The sequence below is a fragment of the Megalops cyprinoides genome, chromosome 4, assembly GCF_013368585.1.
Source record: "Megalops cyprinoides isolate fMegCyp1 chromosome 4, fMegCyp1.pri, whole genome shotgun sequence".
In the NCBI taxonomy this organism is placed as follows: Eukaryota; Metazoa; Chordata; class Actinopteri; order Elopiformes; family Megalopidae; genus Megalops; species Megalops cyprinoides.
Window position 1 is genome coordinate 9616661 of NC_050586.1, and position 21510 is coordinate 9638170.

The 21510-nt window shown below is 47.6% G+C and overlaps 1 protein-coding gene across 1 annotated transcript in view; it reads left to right on the plus strand.

Annotated features, from left to right (window-relative positions):
- The window catches only part of slc15a4 (solute carrier family 15 member 4), a 36077-nt gene that overhangs the window by 11541 nt on the left and 3026 nt on the right, over positions 1-21510 (plus strand). Inside the window, exons 7-8 of the mRNA XM_036527933.1 lie at positions 6254-6412; positions 11954-12112. Of these exons, the coding sequence (XP_036383826.1) occupies positions 6254-6412; positions 11954-12112 (318 nt within the window). The remainder of the gene's footprint in view (positions 1-6253; positions 6413-11953; positions 12113-21510) is intronic.

The window sequence follows — 21510 nt, forward strand, 5'->3', positions numbered from 1 at the left end:
TGTTTTTTGTACTTGGTTTACATCTGTATTTGAATATACTAAGAAATATTAAGTAAATATTTCCATGTGTGATATCCTTGCTAAAGCCGTTTACCTGGAGAGAAATTTGGACGTTTCATGTTTGTAAAAAGTAGAAGCTGAACTCATTTTGAAAAGCACAACTTTGAATGGTACACAAAGCTTTTTACAGAATTTGAATGTACAATCGTTTGACCAGCCCTGCTTGGCCTCTGGAGAGTTGAGCTGACCTTCTGAGTTCAGTGTGTGCTCAAGGACTCAGCAGGGAGTCTGTCACAAAGGTATTCATATTTTTTACATCAAAACACTTCTGGCTGGTCGGCCGGTATCACAGCGATAAAAAACCAAAAACAAAGCTGTGCCTTGTTTCCGACATTTCCCCAGCACACAGGGGAGGCTGCGTGTCCCCTCTCTTTGGTTCTGACTGACTGAAGTCACACACACATTCCTGCTCTGACAAATTCTGAACCAACCCGCATTCTTCCTTTGAAAAAAGAGCGTGTTACCCTTCCTGTGAAAAAGTACCGCATAGAGCAGTTTCGGGTCAGAACTTTCTGAGTAAAACAATACTGATGTGAAACTAAAAAATCACTGTGACAGATGTTGTGTGCTGCTGAATCAAGTGTTGAATTTTGCAAGGAAAAGTTCTTAGTTCTGGATGAAGTCACACATGTATCGTGCATAGTGCAGTTCACGGCTGATTTAAAACAGTGGATTTGGGAGAGGCCGAAGACATACTCGTTTAAGTCGCTTCTGCTCGTTCCAGAACTTCTCACTGTACTGGCAAACATCGCCCTTCCTGAGCTGTAGCAGACGCCGCATGTTCGTCATTGAAGTGTTGCTGGCTCTGGGTCCCCCCAGCTGGCGGGGGAATCCCACAGTGCTCTTCAAGAGGAAGTGAGAATAAAGGGGGCTGTGTAGTTTGGTGGGGGGGGGGGGGGCGCCGCCACGGCCACAGGCCTCGCTCCACAGCGACACCACCCCTCCTGTGAAGAGGAAGGGTCTCCGTGTGCTGCATGCACTGACTGGGTCACGCGGGCCTGTTTGTCCTTAAAATATCAAAATACCACAGGGAGAGGACCTGAAGCAGGGCCTTTGGGTAATCACTCTTCCTCTGTGTTTATTTCTGTATAGGTTTACAGTAGGCTGACTAATCAACATGAGACCAGAGCCATAAACATCTGTTCATGGTATAAATACATTATATGCCTGTGTACATGCACATGTCCATGTGTGTTTCACTCTCTCTCTCTTTCTCTCTCCATATACATATATAGCATGGCATGTACAGCTACAAAAATGCACACACACACACCTATATGGACACATATGGTATGGACACATATGGTCCCTTATAAGCTTCTGTGTAGTTTACATCCCAGTGAATAGGGCTGGCAAATGATTGGCCCGCCACCAGCAGGAGGCACACCCTGGCGCCCGGCGCGAGGACGTGAGCGGGGTGTAATGACCGCCCGCGGGACGGGCGCCCCTCCCCGGGGAGAGCCGGGCTCTGTTGGATCCCCGCGCCTCCCTGCTCCTCCCGCTCCTCCCTCTCCGGCTCTTTGCAGCGCATCATTAATAAACCACATCCAACCACAGGCGCTTCACGGAGGGAGCCGCTCGCCGTGTCAACACAGTTCACGCTGTGCCCCCCCCACCCCCACCCTTTCCCCACCCCCCACGGCAGGAAACAATTCCTCATTACGCCCGATTATCATGTACGCGAGGCAAAATTTTCAAGAGAAAATGATCCATCTTGGTGCCTGGAGTAGCTGCATGGGGGAGGGGGGGCTGACAGCCACAGTAATACTTGGGAGCTGTGATAACAAGCTGTTATTTATTGATTAGACGCTATAACGGCGCTGCCGGTTTTGCACAGCTTCTGCAACACATCCGTTAGTCATGTAATGAATTACCGCAAAGTCTCGGGCTGATTACGTGACCTGGAGAAACGGAGCCTGGATGTTCCCCTCGCAGCTAACAAATGTCGATAGTTCAGAGTTTAAAGAAGAAATGATATGACGGTAGGCAGCACTGCTCAGATCTTTTCGACCCTCCTCATGTTTATTTCTTGAGAACAGCAGCACTTTAGAGTGGGGAAGAGAGAAAGCTGAATTTGTCAGAAAAGCAATTGAAAATCACTGTAGTGAAGAGAAAGGGTTTATGACACTACATTTTTTTTCCCATATGTGGACATTGGTCACAGAGAGAGGCGGCTGTCTTCGCCTCTCTCAGGCTTCTCAGAGGGAGCCTGGGGATGGCGTTTCCCTCAGTAACCTCACACATCGCAGACAGTGTTAGATGACCGTGTGCTCAAGATGCTCCTTTGCTGGTTTATTTGTGCACTCACTTCTGAAGCGACAAGGAAAATGAAGTGTAGATTTGCAGCGTTGTGTCATGAATGCTTTTTTGTTTGTGCATCATTAGCATACAGCCATTTTTCTCTTAACCTTTTGGAGGATGGTAGCGTCACTGTTCTGACTCCTCTGCTGTAAATTCTCAGTGCAACAGGGAATCGCCAAAGCATTTTGCATGGCGGCACATTAGGTGCTGAATTAGCATGTCTGCCGCTGCCAACTTGCGTATTAAAAAAAATACTTTTTTAATTGGATGGGGTTTAATGCTGAAAAACCCTGTACCGCTGTGCCATTTAGGTGCACCTGCTGTTTATGCCAGTGATGGTGTGGCACATCTCATTCCCCTACCCTCCCCCCACTGCCTCAGTAATGCTAATGTGTGCAGCTCTGCCCAGTGTTTGAACCCACCACGGCTTGAGGTAGACACCAGCAGCACGTACAGGGTGGGCTATCGGGGGAGGGGGGCATGCTCGCCTTTCCACCGGCCGTATGCGTGCCCCTTCGTCATCAGGCACAGCTTGTGCCAGCGCTTGCAGGCCTGGCGCTATGAGGGTGCTTAAAGGTGCATTGCCCCCCCCCTGGCCGAACCTCAATGCACCCCCAGTTGTCTCCTTATATCTCGGATGTCTACACGGCATTTATGACTTTTTGTGCCCCCCTGTGGATTGCAGTTGCACCCCTCTGTATTTTCTCCTGGTGCCAGGCCTGAGCGCCCGCAGCACAATGCTTGCTGTTTGCGTGGCGGACATCAGCCTTCAGCCAGAGCGGCCCTGGCTGCAGAGCCGCTAGCGCTGGCTGCTATTGTTCGCAGGGCTAGCGCAAAGTCGGCAAAAAGCTCAGCTGGAATTGTCTTTTCCTTTATAATCTCTAATCTACTTGAGTCGGTGTCGAGTTTATTGTATTATAGGTCTGAGGGCTCAAGTAGCTTCCTTGTAATACAGAAGCCAAGCAGGCAGGGATTGATGCTGAAATACTCGGTATGATGTCAAAATGACTTTGTGCGGCGAAGGGCTAAAACTTCCTCTGGGCAGTACTGCTGTCTAGCCGGAGATGGACGGGTATTACAGGGCGGCAGGATTACAAAGCTCTATCTCCTCTAAAACGCGGCATTACGTGCCAGTATGGAGGGATGCTGTCTCTGTGGGGGTTATCTGCAAATAGCTGCTGCTTCCATGATAATGGTTATCGAATAAAGCCTTCAGGAAGCCACGGGTCCTGATGACAGCAGCCCCGGCGTTATTGTTCCGCGGCCTGGTCTCATCCATTACAAATTACTGTAATCTCTTACTTTTGTACACACTGATTCAATCTGTATGAAACACTGGTTTTTGACTTGGCACTTAATCCTTAATGGAGCATCACTTTTCTGTTTTTTTTTTTTTTTTTTTCTTGCTTGTCTGTCTTTTTGTGTGTGTGTGTGTGTGTGTGTGTGTGCGCGTGTGCGCGCGCGTGCACATGCCCGCGTGCAAGTGTGTCTTTGTGTCACGGGTTTTGGGGGATATGTAATCTCAAGAGGACCCCTTTCATCTTGAGTGGTCCTATCAGAAGGCTCAGACTTGCTGTCATTGCCATTTTTGTGTGTCTGTGTGTGTGTGTGTGTGTGTGTCCGTCTGCATCGGCTTCAGAAGCTTTAAGTGGAGGGCATATGTTTTCAGAGAAACTTTCACAGCGAAATGCGAAAAACAAGTTCATGATGTCAAGCACTGTCAAAGTAATTTTTTGAGCATGCTACCTCAGTGTTGCATTGCTCAGAAGATTCATTTTAATTCAGTAACATCATCTGTTTCTCCTTAACATGAGGCACAGCTGTAGAAAATTTCATCTTATATATAATTTTTTTTATCTTGTTGCTCAGCATTGCCGATAATAGAGAACTGCATGAAGATTTGGATCAAGATTAAGGTTGTGTTTTGACACATGCACTGTGCATGGAATGATGAGTTGTAACATTATGCTGTGCACTGTGTTATGTTAGCATAACCATAACACAGAAAAAGTGTTTCTTCCTTTTCCTGCTATCGGCTATTTTCCCAAAAAAAAAAAGTGCATTCTCTTTCATGCTGATGTTCTGCCCCACGCTCTTTATTGCTGTCATGATGAACTAGCAGCTACTCGGCCTGGTTTGATGTTTTTCCCCATCCACTAGGAGTCTCTTCTCATTTAGCTTAAGTCATTTTTATCCCTTGCAAATTGGCAGTTTAATGTCTTGATGAAGACATTTTAATGAACATTTAAAACTCAGTGAAGTTCATATCCTTGTAAATGGCAGCAGTCGTCGAAGATGCTGATCCTGATGGTGTTTTACCATTTATTATTTAAACCCGTCCCTGTTTTGGTTCTCTCTGGGAAGCGCCTTCTGGTGACCTTGATTGCAAAAATTGTGCTATATAAATACGAATTATGGAGTGATTGATGTCTGAGTGCTGAATGCTGAGTTTTGTATCTTCGGTAAGGAGGTTTGTGGAAGAAGTAAGCGTGTCTCTCTGGAGAGGGTGGACAGCCTGCACACAGCATTCCTCTCTTCCCACTTCACAGAGCTCTCGAAGGATGGCGATTCTCTGAAAGGAGCGACTTCGACGTTAAATGAAATTATGACTCGAAATTGGAGTGGCCTTGCTGGTTATCAGACATGAAAAAGTATGTTAGTTATCCAATGTTCCCTTCATCCAGGGAACTTATTTCTCAGAAACCTACTTACCTCTACAGCACGTTGCAGTAGTATACTCAGATCACATACAAAGCTAATTAAGGCATACACTACCGGTCAAAAGTTTTAGAACACCCCCAATTTCTGTAGAGGAAAGACCTACATTTTTAAGGGTTATAATGTTCTGTCTCCCTTCCTTTGTTAATTGCCTTTTTCTCGCCATTATGATAAGCAATATACTACTTCCTGCAGTGCAGTATTGTCCAAATAATGCTTCAGAGGGTGTAGTAACACAGTCTGTTCTAACACTGCTTTTATATAGACAGAGGGTTTGTAAGTAATCAACAAAAGTCGGGACACCTGTAGGAATTGTTTGCATCAGTTTTCAAGGCTTAATTTGCTTCCATTGCTGCAGAAAAGCTGTAAGTTGTTAACCCATTACTTGTTCCCTGAAAAGGGAACTCTGAAATCTACATTATTTTTCAGTTTTTGGTAACCTAAACTTTTTTTAACCTCTGGCAGTTTACCGCTTCCTTTTGTTCCATTTCAGGTCATTCACTGGACTTGAACCGCTTAAATTTCAATAAATTGGAAAAATGGAGGTGTTCTTAAACTTTTGACCGGTAGTGTACATAGTATGCATTTTCATTGTAACATAACAAGCTGGTTGCCCATTTTAAAGGTAATACATCTACATGTTTTATACATCTGACTTGGGAATGATTAAAAGAGAAATATTCCCTTACCAAACACCTGACAGTTGCAGTAAGAATGTTTTCTCTGACTGCATTCTTAAAACTCCGGGACACACATGACCCTGACCATCGATGCGAGTCAAGGAGGTCTCATCTTCTTGTGTGACCAGATATATGAAGTGTGTTTGGGTAACGCACACATGGAAGGGATATGAACGGTCTGATCAGCAGTGAGATTACCTGGTGCTGTGGAACAAGAGTGAATAGGCCTGGCAGTGCTGTCTGAGGATCAATGGGTGCCACATTATGCAGGGATCGCGATCAAAGACCGGCCATTGATCAGGGGAAAACGATGAGGTACCTAATACAGCGGCAGCATGAACACAAGGGGGGGGGGGGGGGTTAACCATGTGAGCACCCCCTCTCATAAACCTCCCCAATTAACACCAGTTTCAAGAAAGAAAGGGAAAAAAAACTATCAGGAGAGGTTTCAGTCTAACATACTTGTTCACCTCCCCCTGTCCCCACCTCCGTAGGAATCTTGGAGACCAAGCGGCTCGACATCGTCAGGACGTATGGCACCATCGACCAGATCATCAGCGGCGTCACCTACCGTGCGGCCGACCTGCCCATCTGGTGGCAGGTCCCCCAGTACGTGCTCATCGGGATCAGCGAGATCTTCGCCAGCATTGCAGGTGGGTGGGGGATGGGGGGACAGCCGAGAGCCGTTGCCTTCGCAAACAGCGGTGGCTTTCCTCGAAAGCCTCAGCCCAGCGTGGTCCGTTCAAAGAATTGGAATTTTATTAAATCGTAATAAGAAGCTAACGAGCGCTCCAGCCGGCTGCCCTCAGGAAAGGACTCTGAGTCGCGGGCCCGCATCTGCATGTGGTGCGCGGTCCCTTCTGTCAGACGCTCTAATCCTTAGCTCTGCATCAACTTGATATTGAGGATTTCCCCCGGCTCATCAATCTGGGCTAATGACTCCTCCAATCAATGGCTGTCCTTTTTAGGTACGCGAAAACTCCGGGTATCCATAGCTTTTATTCAGCGGGCCTTTTCCGCGCTATTGTTGGAGAAATTGCTAGGTAAGGAATCCGCTCTGGTATCAATCACGGGCCATCGATTCCCAGACGTCGATATGTTGTTGCCACTGACGGGGGATGAATTTACCGCCGCGCTCCGGAGAACACCGCGTATCGCAGGTGCCCTGAGATGCCTTCCACGCCAACTTGAGCGCCCACATTCACGTGGAAGCATGGGACCCCAGGGGTCAACCTTTGATCGCTAATAACGGTGATCATAATGTTCATAAGCTTGAACAGTCCGCGATAAAAACAGTCATACCGTTTTGTTCCTGTTGAGTCTAACAGATAAGTGGGTTCTAATATCTCAGCCAGCCTGTTTTTCCACAAGTTGTGGATTTGTAAGGGGACAGTTGACCTTTGCTCTGAAGAGGCCCTGTAGCAGTAGACCCACTTCAGTGCAAGATGCAGCCAAACGTTAACGGGCAGTAAAGTTTGCTTTGTCTGCTCCTTCAGACTCTCGAGACACGACAGGCAGACAGGCAGCTGTAGCAACATTCTGGGAGATGGAGCAACATTTTGCAACAGTGCTGATGGGAGGTGAAATATATATCGAAAGGTTACAGAGTATTTTTAAACTAGCTCTGGACTTCGACCGCCACGAGCACCTCTGCAGAACCGGGCGTAAGAAAGGCCTCGCCGCGCTTTACGCGGTGTACTTTTCCTCGAGGAGAAGACCGTCTCCAAGGCTTCCCGAGGTTGTTCTCCCACCCCCCCAGCAGCCACCCCCCCTCCTTCATGCACTCCTGGCAGGCAGCTTAAACACGGCGCTCCCGCTGAGCGGCTCCGAACGTGTGGCCGCCTCACCGTCGCCCTATGGGCACCCCACGCCGCGCAGTGCCGGGAAACTCTCATCCACCCTGTTCTGTCTCCACGAAATTGAATTCCTCTGCTTGTTTTTTGTTGCTTTTCATCCCCCCCCCCCTCAGGTGTGCGGTCTGTTTTCAGCCATGCTCTGGGCCGGTTTCACTATCTGCTGCAAGGTCATGGCAGATTCTTCTTTTTGCTTTGCTTTTTGTTTTGTATTATTTTCCGTGCTTGGACACCCCTGCTGTTTTTCCAGGAAGTAAATCAAAGGCTACAGCCCCTCCCTCCTCCCGGTTACTCGGGGGGGTGCAGCGCTAATATGCAGCCACTGTGTGCTCTAAACTGTGGTGTTCGCCCACAGAGAGGGAAGGGGACTGATAACTGTATTTATCTGGACTGTATGACATTTCCGCAGGACACCTGAAAGCAAGGTCGTCCTCGGCCCTCGGAGCCCCTGTCTTTGTCCTGCTGAGGCTGAGGTTCTGCACTTTGGGAGCAGAGAGAGAGAAACCGCTCCAGTAGACAGAATTGGTGAACCTGAAACTTGCTTGGGAGTGCTGGAAAGAGGGGGGTGTCACTGGCAGAAGGTGGAGGAAGACTCAGGAGGAAGGGCTGAGAGGGCAGAAGGTGGAGCCCTCTCGCAGCGGGTTGTAGTGGCGATTAAGGCTCTAGGCATGTAATCAGTAGGTTGCACGTGCGATTCCCAGGTGAGTTACTGCCATGGCGCTGTTGAGGAAGGTTATCTGAGTTGCATCAGGGAATTTTCCACCATTGAAGTGGAAATTGTGTTAAATTTTGAGCTATTTAGGCTACCAAAATAGGAGAAGGGTTATGAGTAGCCCTCCTAATGTCTGGTGATGAGACTACTGTGCTGTCCTTTGTGGGGGCACTCGGGTAGGGCAAATGGTCCTGGATACTGACGTCGCATCTCTCTGTGCAATGCACCTGTCTATTAGTGTGCCAGCCTACACAGAAGTATTGTGTGTATGTCTGTGGGCGTGCGTGCATGCGCAAATGTGACAGTGTGTGTTACATAAATGCCTCATTGCTCTGAAAAGCCTATCCGGGTCCCATTCTTTCGTGGGATGTCAGCAGTGTGAGTGCTGTGTTCTGCCTCTTCCTGCTCTCGGAGACTTGCGAGCTTGTCCCTTATAGTTAACGTCATTTCATTCTGATCAGCAGGTTTTGCCATCGCAGCACAACATTGTATTCACCGGAAACAACGCACCCCCTTGATTGAATTTGCACCCCAAATGCAGAAATGGCAGCTCTGAATGCAATCTCACCTCGTTCCTCGCGTGTGAAATTTGATGTACCATGTGGAAATCTTTTGTACTTTGTTGATGTGCCTTTCTCAAGCAGAGAGTAGCTTTGAAATAGATGACACTTACTTTAGCCTTCTGTTGTGAGAGCATGCAGGCTCAAGCACCGGTTATTATGGAACATTGATGGCTGCTACGCCAGATCCTTCAGTGTCTGACAGAGGCGCTGGCCCAGCATGTGTAATCTCCTTTGGCTCTGTCCAACGTAACTGGAAGAGTTTGATTTGAATGGAATCATTAAAAGTTCAAGAGTGTGGATTGAACTGAATTTGGACCTGTGTACTGGGTCCAACTTAGTTGGCTATTTTTATCCAAAAAGTCAAAAAAACAAAAAAAAAACAAAAACAAGGCGTTGTTATACATGTATTTGTGTGTTTGATTTGTTGGGAAAGTTGTGTGGAGGTGCGTCCTGCATCCTTCCTGAGTCATTTTCCTTGCGATTATAGAGGATATCCCCATTACATTCTGTAGCTCTTCATCCCACGCCCCAGGCTCTTCCAGAAATGGAGAAATCATTATTTTAAACTCTTTGCGCAAGACCCACTTTTAGCACTCTCTCAAAAGACATTTTTTCATAACTGACCTTTAGAGACCCTGCATTTATTCTTTGTAATGTAGCTGAGAGTGGATTCAAATATGACGCAGATGGTGAGTTTGTCTGCCAAATGTTTAAAGCGTCTGAGGGGGGAAATCTCCCAGCCCATTCCTGGAAGCCATCGTGACAGGGCTGGGATGGCTATCGTCGTGACCCCTGACCTGGGAAATGGAGACAGTGATAAGCTTACGTTTTTAAGCGGTGATATCTTTGATCTTTGGTCTTGCAGGCTTATTTTTTCTAAACTCTTATGTCTTGGTAAAATGGGTTTGGAAACAGGAAAGTATTTCATTGTAATTTCCCATACGGCGAGTGGAGAGATTTGAGTGAAAGATTTGCCTTACAACAGTGCCACGCTCGTAGAATCCCCCTTCCGTACATTTCCAGACACAAATCTAGTCAATGTAACAGAAACTGCTGCGAACAGAATGCACGCTCTCGACAGCTCTCTGCCTTGGATTGACGGTTTTGTGGCTTCCTTGAAGTCCTGTTTCTGCAGCCATGCTAAGGTGTTGTAGTTCACATTTACCTGTAACAGGGCAACGGCAAGCACCTTGACAGATCCCAAAATGATACTTGAACCTACAAAGAAACCGCTACAGGGCCTCTAAGTGTTCTCTTAGCTTCCTGCATCATAGGGTTGTAGGTGTCCACCTGCTCCCCTTCTATGCAGTACAGCAAAGCGTGAGGGTAATTCCCCGTGCTTGTATCTCCCACTGACAGCTCGCGTTTTGGTCACCGGGAATATGCTAAACATCGTACGATTATCCCCGTGGGGACTTTTAATTATATATTGCTCTTTTGAAAATGTTAAAGGCTAATGTTATTTCCTGAGAAAAGAAAAATCGCTCCCTCTGACACAGCCCGGGGGAGAGGCGGAATAAAATATTTTAACTCGCCTGCTTCTTTTTAAATAATTCAGTTTCGCAGTCGGGAAAGGTCAGCCTGTTTGTTTTGCGTGTTGCCGGGAAGTGGAAGTGGACACCATTAGAATTCCTTTTCAAGAGCCCCAGCTGCCCCAGAGCCCCCCCGCCCGCGTTGCATTAGCTCCCACAGACAAACCGCTGGTGAAAATAGTCCTGTGATTTTTCTTTTTTCTGTCTCCTTGTTACAATGCATTTGCACTCTCTCGTGCACCCACAAGTTCAGTGTGTTCCCCCATGCACTGCATTAGCGGCGTCCCTTTGCTGAACAGGGCAGGATGTGCCGCTACGAGGTTAGCTAAGGGTGCAAATGTACGCTTTTTTTTTTTTTTTTTTTCGGGTGCAGTCGAATGCAAAAGGCAAGTGAGCAGCAGCAGAAAGCTTGACGTGAGTAGGGCTGCCGAACGGCCGCGTTTTCTCCCGCTCACCTTTTCCCGCGCTCCCTCTATCAGAAGAGCATGCATTTCTGCTTTTTTTTTTTTTGCCTTCGTCTCCGTCTCCTCCATTTCCTAACGAGCTGCATTAGTTCCGGTGCAGGTACTTGCGAGGGAAGCCGTGCGTCGCATTAATTGGTTGTAATGTTCCCCTCCAAGGAAGGTCTCAAAAGGCATCCTTACTTAACCGGCGCCTCGTAATCTTGCCTGACAGCTGCAGCTATAGGGCATAATTTTGAAAAATCACAGGTTCGAGGTGCCATGAAATTATCAATGTCAGCCAGCAGGCACAGGCAGCTCTCACTGCGAAAGAAAACGATTTGATCTTTTTTTTCCTTTTTTTTTTTATGATGCATTAAATATTGAGAGACCTTTCTGGAAACAATTCTAGCGGCGGAGGTACGGTTTGTCTGTTCACTCCTCTACCGTCAAATGCACACCTGGACCACGTAGGAGGCTGCAGTGCTGTCATAAAGGTTTAGTGAAGGGTTACACTGCCTCAGGAAATCACCTATAGGCACCTGAACCGTATAACACAGAAGAGCAGGGTCCAACCAGCTCCAGTTTCTCATCTACATTAATTGGTCATTTTGTTGTTATGGAGCCAAAGGGGTTTGTTCTGCTGAAAGTTGTATCACAGTGAGTTTCACAGCGTAATATCAGAGTGTAGTCCCATGCCAGTCAGTCCTCCTGGCTGCCTCACCTTGTCGCGACTCCAGGAGAGGGAGTCTAATTGTCTGGGATGCACTGGTGGCCATAAAATAGGTATATTAGGTCTGTCTGGCTGCCTCCTTGCTGCCGTGCATGAGCAAACAAACATAGTCTATTGCTCAGCAGGGATCTTGTTTAGGATAAAACAATATTCCAAACAAATCTTATTAAACAATGAAAGGTTGTTCTAGCCTGAGAAAGCCCCCCTTGGTCATAAAAGCTAGGGAAGAGCAGCCTGCATCCTCCTCACAGAGTGCTTTCATACAGATAGGAAAGTACAGGTTCATGCACTGTTGAAGCATTGTGAGATTTTTTTGCACATTATGAGGCTGTGTGTGTGTTTGTTTGTGCGCCCCCTGCAGGTCTGGAGTTTGCCTACTCGGCCGCCCCCAGGTCCATGCAGAGTGCCATCATGGGCCTGTTCTTCTTCTTCTCTGGTATCGGCTCCTTCGTGGGCTCAGGCCTGCTGGCCCTCGTCTCCCTCAAGGGCATCGGGTGGATGTCTTCTCACAAAGACTTCGGTAAGCACACAGGTGGACATTACAGCTGTCACAGGGGCGTCCAGAGAACACCGTGCCCAGTGCGTGTCCAGAGATTAACATTAAGATGGGAGATCAGAAATGTAGCACCCTCAGATGGTGTAACCATCGCTTCCTTTTATCAGAAATGCACCAAGGAAGGTGTAAGCATTAAGAATAATTAATACAAATTTGATGAAACCATCTTTACTTGGCTTTGTTTTGATTATCGGAGCCCTTCTTATTAGAATAAATGGACAGCAAAGTTCTACGCACAAGTTAAGAGGTATGAACAAACATAAAGTATTTGCACAGTGCGGAGTGTTCAATGACAAGTGTAACCAATTATCTGTTACATCTGATAAATGAAGTTAAAGGTTAATCTTGATGCTTGTGACTATAAACCTGATTACCCGTGTGTACACTCTCAGAAATTTTCACTTTTACGCTAACCTCCCAATGGAAATTGTTTGGATTTAATATGTAATTACCTGCGAGGTAAAGTCTCAGTCATTTCCCCAGAACGAGAATTAAAGGGTATATCTGAGGTTGTCTGAGGTTGACAAGTTAACTTTAAGGTCTTTAGACTTAGAATTGTTTTCCACAAACATTATCTTTATCTGAAGGTTGAAGTCTACATGAAGTAGCAGGATGAAATTGCTGGTTGCAGTCATGTACTCTGCAGGCTGTCGGCACAGATTGGAGTGCTGGTTATCCGTTCCTGTTCAGCATGGAATTGTAGGTCACACATTTTACCGACCCTGGGACTTAAGTCTTGGGTTTTTCCTGTGGAGAGATGCTGGATTGGTACTTATAAATGCTACTTACAAAGTCCTTGGTGGCAGTCTCGTTAACTTAGATTTGTTTTTATTGTGTCCCCTGGAGAGAAAACCTGCAGACTGAAAGGTTAGCACTGAACAGTTGGAATTGCTTGCTTGGATTTTGATCCTTCAAAGGTGCCCCAACAGTACTGATTCAGTTTGATTGATTGTCATTGCTAACTTTTCATTTTCTTAGAATCAAAACAGGTTCTGCTTGCAGGTTGCATTAAAACCGTTAGCCTCAGGAAATGTTCTGGTCTTTGCTCGGCTGAGAAGAGTCCCTTTCAAGTCTGTTTAGTGAGGTCGCTGTTCTCTCCTGAGCTGCATTTCCACTGACCCCCCTCCCCCCTCCCCTTGTACACCTACCAAACCAGCATTGCCCTGCTGCAATTCATCTATGACAGCTATGACTGTGGCATTGTGCGTCCACACTCGAATCACACAGCACAAGCACTCTTCAGGCTGAGAATATGTCTCTTTTTTTCCCCATGCCTGTTAGCCGGGTAGTGGCAGAAGTTGACATATTGATGGTTCGGGCTACAAAAGGAACACTTTGCATTCCGTGCCGCGTGTAATCAGCGGCGTCGCTGCAGTCTTTTGTTGCGGTTCTCTTGGAAATGGGGATAACAAGCGCAAAGGCGTCAGAATGTCTTCTGCCAGCGCAGGCTAGCGAGCAGAAGCGCTCTCATTTGGCAAGCGATCCAATGCGTTCATTTACAAACAAACGTCATGCAGGCAGGTGTAGGTTGCAACAGAGGATATGGCCCAGGGCCAGCAGCAGCAGCAGTAGGTAATGCTCCTTCATTGAAACTGTAAGCCATCATTATGGGCTCCATTAGCAAGACATACACAGAGGTTAGGAGAGTTGGTGGAAAGCAGGCAGTACTCTGCATAGAGATCTACACCGGGGCAGAAGTCTCTCCCAGGACCTCACGCAGAGTAAAGTAGGGGTAAATATTGGTTCACAATGCTGACTGTAAATTCACTTTTGTATCATTTTTGAAGTGGTGCATGCAAAACAATCCTAAACTCCTCCTAGATGCCCAGCATAGAAAGTGTGTGGTGGCTAAGACCGCCCCTAAACCTACCCCATTGCTTCATTTGAATCAAAGGACTGATGTCACAGTGATAGGCAGGTGAGGTTCTGCTGGGTGGATGTGCCCTGTCCCCAGTTCAGACTAGTGTGTCAGATGAGAAATGAGGGTGAAGTGATGATAAGAATTTCTCTCATAACAAAAAAGCACCTTAGCTACACAGCTCTGCTCTTCTGCTATAAAGTCTACATGCCACAGCAACCACAGCAAGCTTTGAAACTAATTTCACACATAGTGATGTATTGCTAGGTATACACAGGGACAAGGTTGTACTCTAAACCACTGCGAATCAAAGATTTAAACTAACGCATCTGTTACCAAGTTTTCCAGATCAATTTTTAGTTATGTTTTTTTTTTACATCCAACGCTTAATTAGAACAGTCAATTAAGAGCCACACCTGGTGAGTCCTCAAACGATCCGCAAAGCAGAGCCTGTCAGCTTCAGTGAGCTAATGCAGCGAATTGCCCATCTTTGCAGAAAATGAGCGCCCTGCTACCTACACGCTGAGTGAGGGATGGAACCGCCCACAGAGAACATATTGCCTCTCTGTGAAAAATAAACATGTTTTCAGTTTGAGAGTTTTTAGGGCAATATCATGGGTTTTTGGGGGGTATCCTCCCTTCGACCCTCCCCCCTTCACCCCCCTGACAGGACTGGAGCACGTATCTGCGCTCGGTCCTTAACAAAAAGAACGGACTCCTGACTGTGACACACCCCGTCTCTGTGACAGGGTCCGGGAGGCACGGTGGCGAAAAAAGCAATCAGGGTGAATTGGAGTGAGGATGAAGGCAGGACGTATTGACACCCCGCCTGTATAATCGCCCGTGCGCAAACGCCAGGCCTGCGTTCCCGACGGGCCTGGCGCAGCGGGGCGGAATGTGAAGTGTTTTCATAGCTCTGAAATCCACTCTCAGCCTGCATTGTCATTGATCTGCGAACGGGGTTTAAAAAAAACGAGAAAAAGCTTTTAACTTTTTTTTTTCCCCATCCCCTTCGTGTGTGTGTGTGTGTGTGTGTGTGTGTGTGTGTGTGTGTGTGTGCGTGCATGCATGCGCATGCGCATGTGTGCAATGTTTGTGCGTTAGCATTTTCTGATGCACAGACAGCAAAACCTCCAACGGTTCGATTGGATTACATACCGTTCACCTTGTTTTCTGAAAAGATTCAATGCACACACGTTAAAATATGCACTATGGCTTGATAGGAGATTGGGGTGCTCTGGAGTTAAATCTTAGGAATGCTCTCCAGAATCGGTGTGTATTTAAAGAGTTAATCTGTATTTGATGACCTTTCGCAAGAGACGTCTTGATTTAAATTCCTCTTAAAAGAGTTTATAAATTAAAGTGGGGGGGTCGCCGCAGTCCCCCTTGTTTTAAGAGCCTTTCGCTTTAATAAATAGACGTGTCAGACTAACGACAAAGGGTTTGTGTAAATCTGTCCGAGTGCAAAAATAAATAGTGTGGCGGTGGCAGCAGATGGATGTCTTCTCTGGAGACTTGAGGCTCGCAGCCCAGATGCACTTTACTGTGAGCGCGCTGTAAATAAGCCGGCGCTGTAAATTGTTTACCCACAAACACCTAATAGCTCATTAATACAGTGTGCCGACAGGTTCGGAGGTATTTTTTGATGATGTTAGCACTGGGGAGAAGCTTGCGGCGGCTTCATAAATCCATCGCTCAACCCCCACCCCACCCTTCCCCCCCCGAACCCACGGAGTCGCTCGTTTAGCGAGCGTTGTTTGATTGCGAGGCAAGCGCGGGGTCTACCTGCGAGCTTCCTCTCCTTACCGCTTTGTGATGTCCTGTAGGGGAGTCAAAGAGAGGGGATTATCAGAAGGAAACAATCAGGTGGTCATTGATAAGATGTTATACTGAGCGGTGGCCTTATAGCCTGTCTGAAATGTCTTTGGTTTTTCCTTGCCTTATTTTTTTCCTTGTAATGTCATATAACAAGAGGGGGGAGAATTATAAGGAAACAACCAGGTAGTTAGGGCTGGGTGATGTAGCCTTCGCGATATATCGAATTTTTAGCGCAATAACAGCTATCCTCCGTATGTGGGCTTAACTTTCTTACCGTATTTCTTTTCCTTTTAGTCATACCTGATGCGTGAGCACACCTCCAAAGTTCAGTGAAATGCTTCTAGGGCAGAAAAATATCACTTGTATCTGTATGTTGGTTAACTTGCCTTTGAAAAACACATAGCGTATGTTTTCACTCTTTATCTTTGAAGCCACGTGTGTACCACTTGAAAGCAGCATAGTGCTGTTGCTGTGATATCAACATTGAATAGATACGAGTGGCTTTTTTCCACCGGAAGCATTTCACATGGCCTCAGAAACCTGGAGGTGTGTTCCCGCATCAGGTATGACTAAAGAGGAAACAATACAGGAAGAAACCTAACGCCACATACCGGGGATAGCTGTTATTGCGCTAAGAATAGCTATTTGATATATCGAGATGGCTATATCACCCAGCGCTACAGGTAGTTATTGATAACACATTATACTGAGTGGTAGCCTTATAGCCTGTCTGAAACTCCTTTGGTTTTTCCTTGCCTTATTTTTTTCCTTGTAATTTCATGTAGCAAGAGTGGGGAGAATTAGAAGGAAACAACCAGGTAGTTATTGATAACACATTACACTGAGTGGTGGCCTTATAGCCTATCTGAAATTCCTTTGGTTTTTCCTTGCCTTATGTTTTTTTTTTTTTTGTAATGTCATGTAAGGTAGTCTAAGACCGGGGAATAAATAGAGGGAAACAGCACATTATACCGAGTGGTGGCCTTAAACCTGTCTGAAATGACTGGTTTTTCCTCGCCTTTTTTGTTTCTCTCTCGTCTTGGCCCCGTTCCCTCCGCTCTCCCCGCTCCTCCTGCCTGTCGTCTCCGCCCCGCGGCGCGCTGCACCGCAGGGGTGAGGCAGCGGCGTCCCCGCCCGCTCCGCGCCGGCGGCATCCTTGCCCGCTCCGCACCGGCAGCGTCGGGCGCAGAGTAAACAGGGAGAGGGGCCGGTGTCAGCGAGCGCCCCGCGCTATCAGAGCAGAACCGAGACAGCCCCGGGGGGGAGAGACGCCCGGTATTAATCACTGACTGGGGGCCTGATTACACAGCAGCTCTCCTCTTAAGTAAAGCTGCTCCTGGAGCGTGTGCAGAAGGCGCCGCTGCGCTCCTTCTTCCCCAGCGCGGGGAGGTGTAGCTGGAGGCGCCCTGCTCCGCTCCCCAACCCCCCCCCAATCTTCACTGAATAGCACACAAACACGGCGCTGACATTAACCGGCAGAAAGAGGCGCAGCTCTCCGGCGCTCTGAAACGGTACGTCTTCGCTGCCCGTCAAACACAGCGTGTGTGGCTTTGGCAGTCTGTGTCACGCCGGAGGCTGCTTTTGTTGGGGGTGGGGTGTCTGAGAAGGCCGCTGCGGGCGCGCTGTGGGGGGGGTTGCGACTGCTGCCCCCTTAGTGTCAGACCGCGGACCCGTGCTGCGGGAGCCGCCCGCCGCGGTGTCCGGTGTCCGGTGTCAAGCGGTCCAGAAAGCAGCACCGCTCCCGCTTCCTGTCAGCGGGCCTGGGAGGAGACTTACCGAAATGTCAGCGCTTTAATGGGGAGCAGCAGTGTCAGGGGGGAGGAATGGGGAGACGGGCATTACGCACCTCTGTCACATCAACACCCCCCTTCGTGTCCCTGCTTCTGTCCCCATCATATTCCACGTCTGTCAAACACAGAATGAAGGATTGCTGCACTGGGATCCCTGTTTTAATTGTAATATTGTAATCTAAACTGTGGCCCGTTGCTCATTTTACATGAATGGATACAGTTATGTTCTGTTGTGCTGGGAGTCGCTCCAGATAAGGGCGTCTGCTAAATTATTGTCATTCAATGTAATGTAATGGCTACTCTTCCTGTACAATGTAAATTTAGCTGTGTGCTTTGAAATACAGTGTACTTCACTGAGAATGTCTAATAAGAACCAAATGCATATATGATCAAAAACACTGGGACAGAAATCATTGCTACAATAACACTATTTAAGTATTCCACTCATAAGAATCAACCTCACCCACAATATGTAATATGATACTCAATACAAGTGCAATCAGTACATTACAAGTACAATGGTGGGTCATAATAGAAAGAGACTCTTAAGTATATGAATACTGTGAATCTCATTTCTGGCGTTCGTTAGCTTAACATCTAGCCCACAAAATATTTGGAGGGAAAAAACTGGTTGAAGTGCAGTTGGGTAAGTCGACAGGACAGGAAGCAGACAAGCACTGCCATGATGAAGAACAGCACCTTATCAAAGAGGTGCAGCTGAGAAATTGAGCTTTCCGTAGTTTACACTTTCTGCGATTGTAGAAGACAGGGAGAGCGTTCTGAGGAAATGAGGTGACAGAAAACAAATGCTAACTGTCAGGGCGTACATGACTGAAGCAGTGCTTGTCACACTGGACAAGTTTGTGAACCAAACCTACACAGCCCCGATTATCACAGACACGCAAGTCAAGTGATTTTAGTTTTGAAAGCAGTTGTAAGCACTCAAAGCAGAGTGCGCTGTGCTTCCAATTTGAAAACTCTGATGCAGAGCACACTACGCTTGTTCCTCTCCCCATTGGTATTTGTCTAGATGAGTTGGTTGCGTGTAGGCAAGAGAAAAATGCTAGTTTGTGCTCCGATCATAAGTAGCCATATGACGCATGAATCAGGAGAAATGGCTCGCAGTGTACAGGGACATCAAAATGTACAACGTTTAGTCATAGCTACTTGTGTGGAATTATCAGAGCTAAAGTTAATATTTATTTATTTTCTAAATAGTGAGCTCAAAGTTCTCAAAATGGAGAGGAGGGACTGTGTCCAGATCATCTGATTGTGGTAACTCAGGACCAGTTGCATCCAGAACAGGTGCAGTGGCACTGCGTTGGCACCGTGTCCAAGGCCAAGCTGAATAAGGCCCTCCCACTCTTCTTTTGAACCAGTGAGATCATCACGTTGCCCGGCGCTGCGTCTGCCATCCCCCAGCACATCTCCCGTATCGATCGGGCCTTGCACTTCCTCTCCCACTCAGCTTTCACCCCTTAAATACCTGTCCAGTATTTATGGGGTTCATTAATGGTGTTACAGCGAGTCCTTGTTTTGTCTTTTGCTGCCATAATTACCAGGCTTTTTAACGCGCCGCCCTGCCAAGCAGGGCCCAGGAGGGCATGGACAGATAGGAGGCAAACGGATAATAAAATTAAAATAGGACCATTACAAAATTGAAAACCTTGCAGAAAATCCCGAGCAGAATTCATAAAGTAAGACGTTAAAGCCGCTTGGGTCTGAATAAGTTAGCCTGGGGAAAATGTCCTCGCCGGACCATAATTACGCTTTGCGGCACGGTGTTCATTAGGGCCAGGAAATACCGCGCAAATAAAGCCTGTCACAAGGCCGATTTCTTTCCCCGCGAATGTTATTTATTTGATTGCAGTTGTATCTTTACAAGACCCCCCCCCCCCCCCCCCCCCTCCTCCGAATCAGCATCCTTGGCTTTAATTAAGACTGCAGGAGAAACAGAGGGGCCCCACTGTGCCTCCCAGCTGTGCGCTGGTTAGCAGAAATTATCGATCTGGAATACAAGCTGGCTCAAGGGATGTTTGTCGCCAGCCCACTGTGCACATTGCACGGTTTGCAGTAATTCGGGCCCAGGGGGGAGGAGGGGGCGGGGAGCAGGTTCGGGTCTTCCCTTTGCTCCCTCACCCAGATCTTGCAATAGGAAGATATCCAGTATCACCAAGCTGACTGCAACGCTCTAAGGGCCACAATGTTTGTGTCTGTTTTTTTTTTTTTTTTTGGCTGTTCTTCTCCCCCTTTGACACGGCACGCAGCACTCCGTTTCCTGTTACAATATCACAAATGGGGTTTGTCACGGTGCTAACTTCATCAGCAGAAAGGGTCTCTCTCTCAGTCCTTTGAACGCGAGATGAAAGGCTTTTAATGCAACTCTGTTCTACAGATGCGCGAGACCACGAGAGCACACGGCTCCCTCAGAAATAGCATTTCACACCGTAGCGCCTCCACCGCGACGATTGTTCATCTTTAATCTTCCGTTTTCCAATTATCGTAAGCAAGTACACATGCCTCGTGCAACAGAGGCGCACCGGCCCGCGTGTATCTCCGCGGGCCTGGGAAAACGTTTGCGATTGATATCTGCTCGATTGAACGATTGCTGGGAAACACACGTGCCCTCCTCTGACTCTTTGTTATCTAAAGGTTAATGTAATCCATGTTTTTTTTTTTTTAAATCTGCGTTCGAAGAACTACACGTGGAATTAGAGGTAGGCGTGCGAGATGGCAGTTGGCTGTGGCGAGGGACGGGGAATGTGGAGCGTACAGAACGTGTGATGCTACAGTGTTCACCGGGACGCTCTCGTGCAGGGCGGCAGGTGTTTAGGATTGGGTTAAAGATGCTGCTGTCAGTAGCGCATCCTCCTGAGGCAGCCGTACGTGCTCTCGGGATTCCGCAATAGGAGCTGACAGCCGTACGCAGGTGAGCGGTGCTGTTTGCTTCCGTCTCCCCCCCCCACCCCCTCTGCGTCTCCTCCTCAGTCCCCGGTCACAGTTGGCAGAAGAGGATAGGGCCATGCTTCGGTTCGTCCCCCTCTGTCCTTTGGCATTGCTGCCAGTGGCATGTTCTGTTGCCTCGCGGGGTAATCGTTGATTATTCGGCCGTGCACCAATTTGGACACGGGGCTGTGCCGTACCAGCCCCGAGACCCCACGAACCGCCGGCTCTCGCCCCTGCGCCCATGCTTGGCTCCATGCCCCTTCCTCCTCTCCTCCCCGCTGCCTTCAGGATGCTTGCACGTCTCTCTGTCCGCCCGGAAAGCAGACCTCCCGCAGGGAGAGATTACGGCTCGAGTTGTTCCCATTAGTAGAGCCGACAGAGAGCGTGCCATTACACCCAGGAGGGTAAGACCTCCTGCCCCCCCAGTTCTGCCATGCAGGGGCGGGGCGGGTGAGGTGAAGTGAGGACAGGACCGGACAGGGGAGGACATTTATGTTTTTTTGTTTTTTTTTCTTAAGGTGCAAATTGAGTTTCAAATTGAGTCTTCACTGCTGCGGACTCATTATTGAAAAAATGAAACACTCCATGGATACAAAACGCTTGTTGGCTACTGTCTTCATGAATGCGCAGGCAATCTCAAAAGTTTGACCATGTAATGCATTTTCAGAGGTGGCTGTGAGTGAGCAGGTTTATGGGTTGGGTTTTTTTTTTGTTTTTGTTGGCAGAGAATGAAGCACCAGAGATCCTGGCAAGTGTGATCGTTCAATCGGTCTGCAGGAACAAGGCTTTATTGAGCATGCCTTAAATACAAGAGAGAAGCAGCACCACAATGTGCTTCATACCCCTGTGTTTTCAGCCATTCTTAATGTATTCTATTGTTTGGCGGTTCTCTGATGGCTTTGTAAATACCAAATAGCCTGATATACAGAATGAGAATTCATATGACAGAC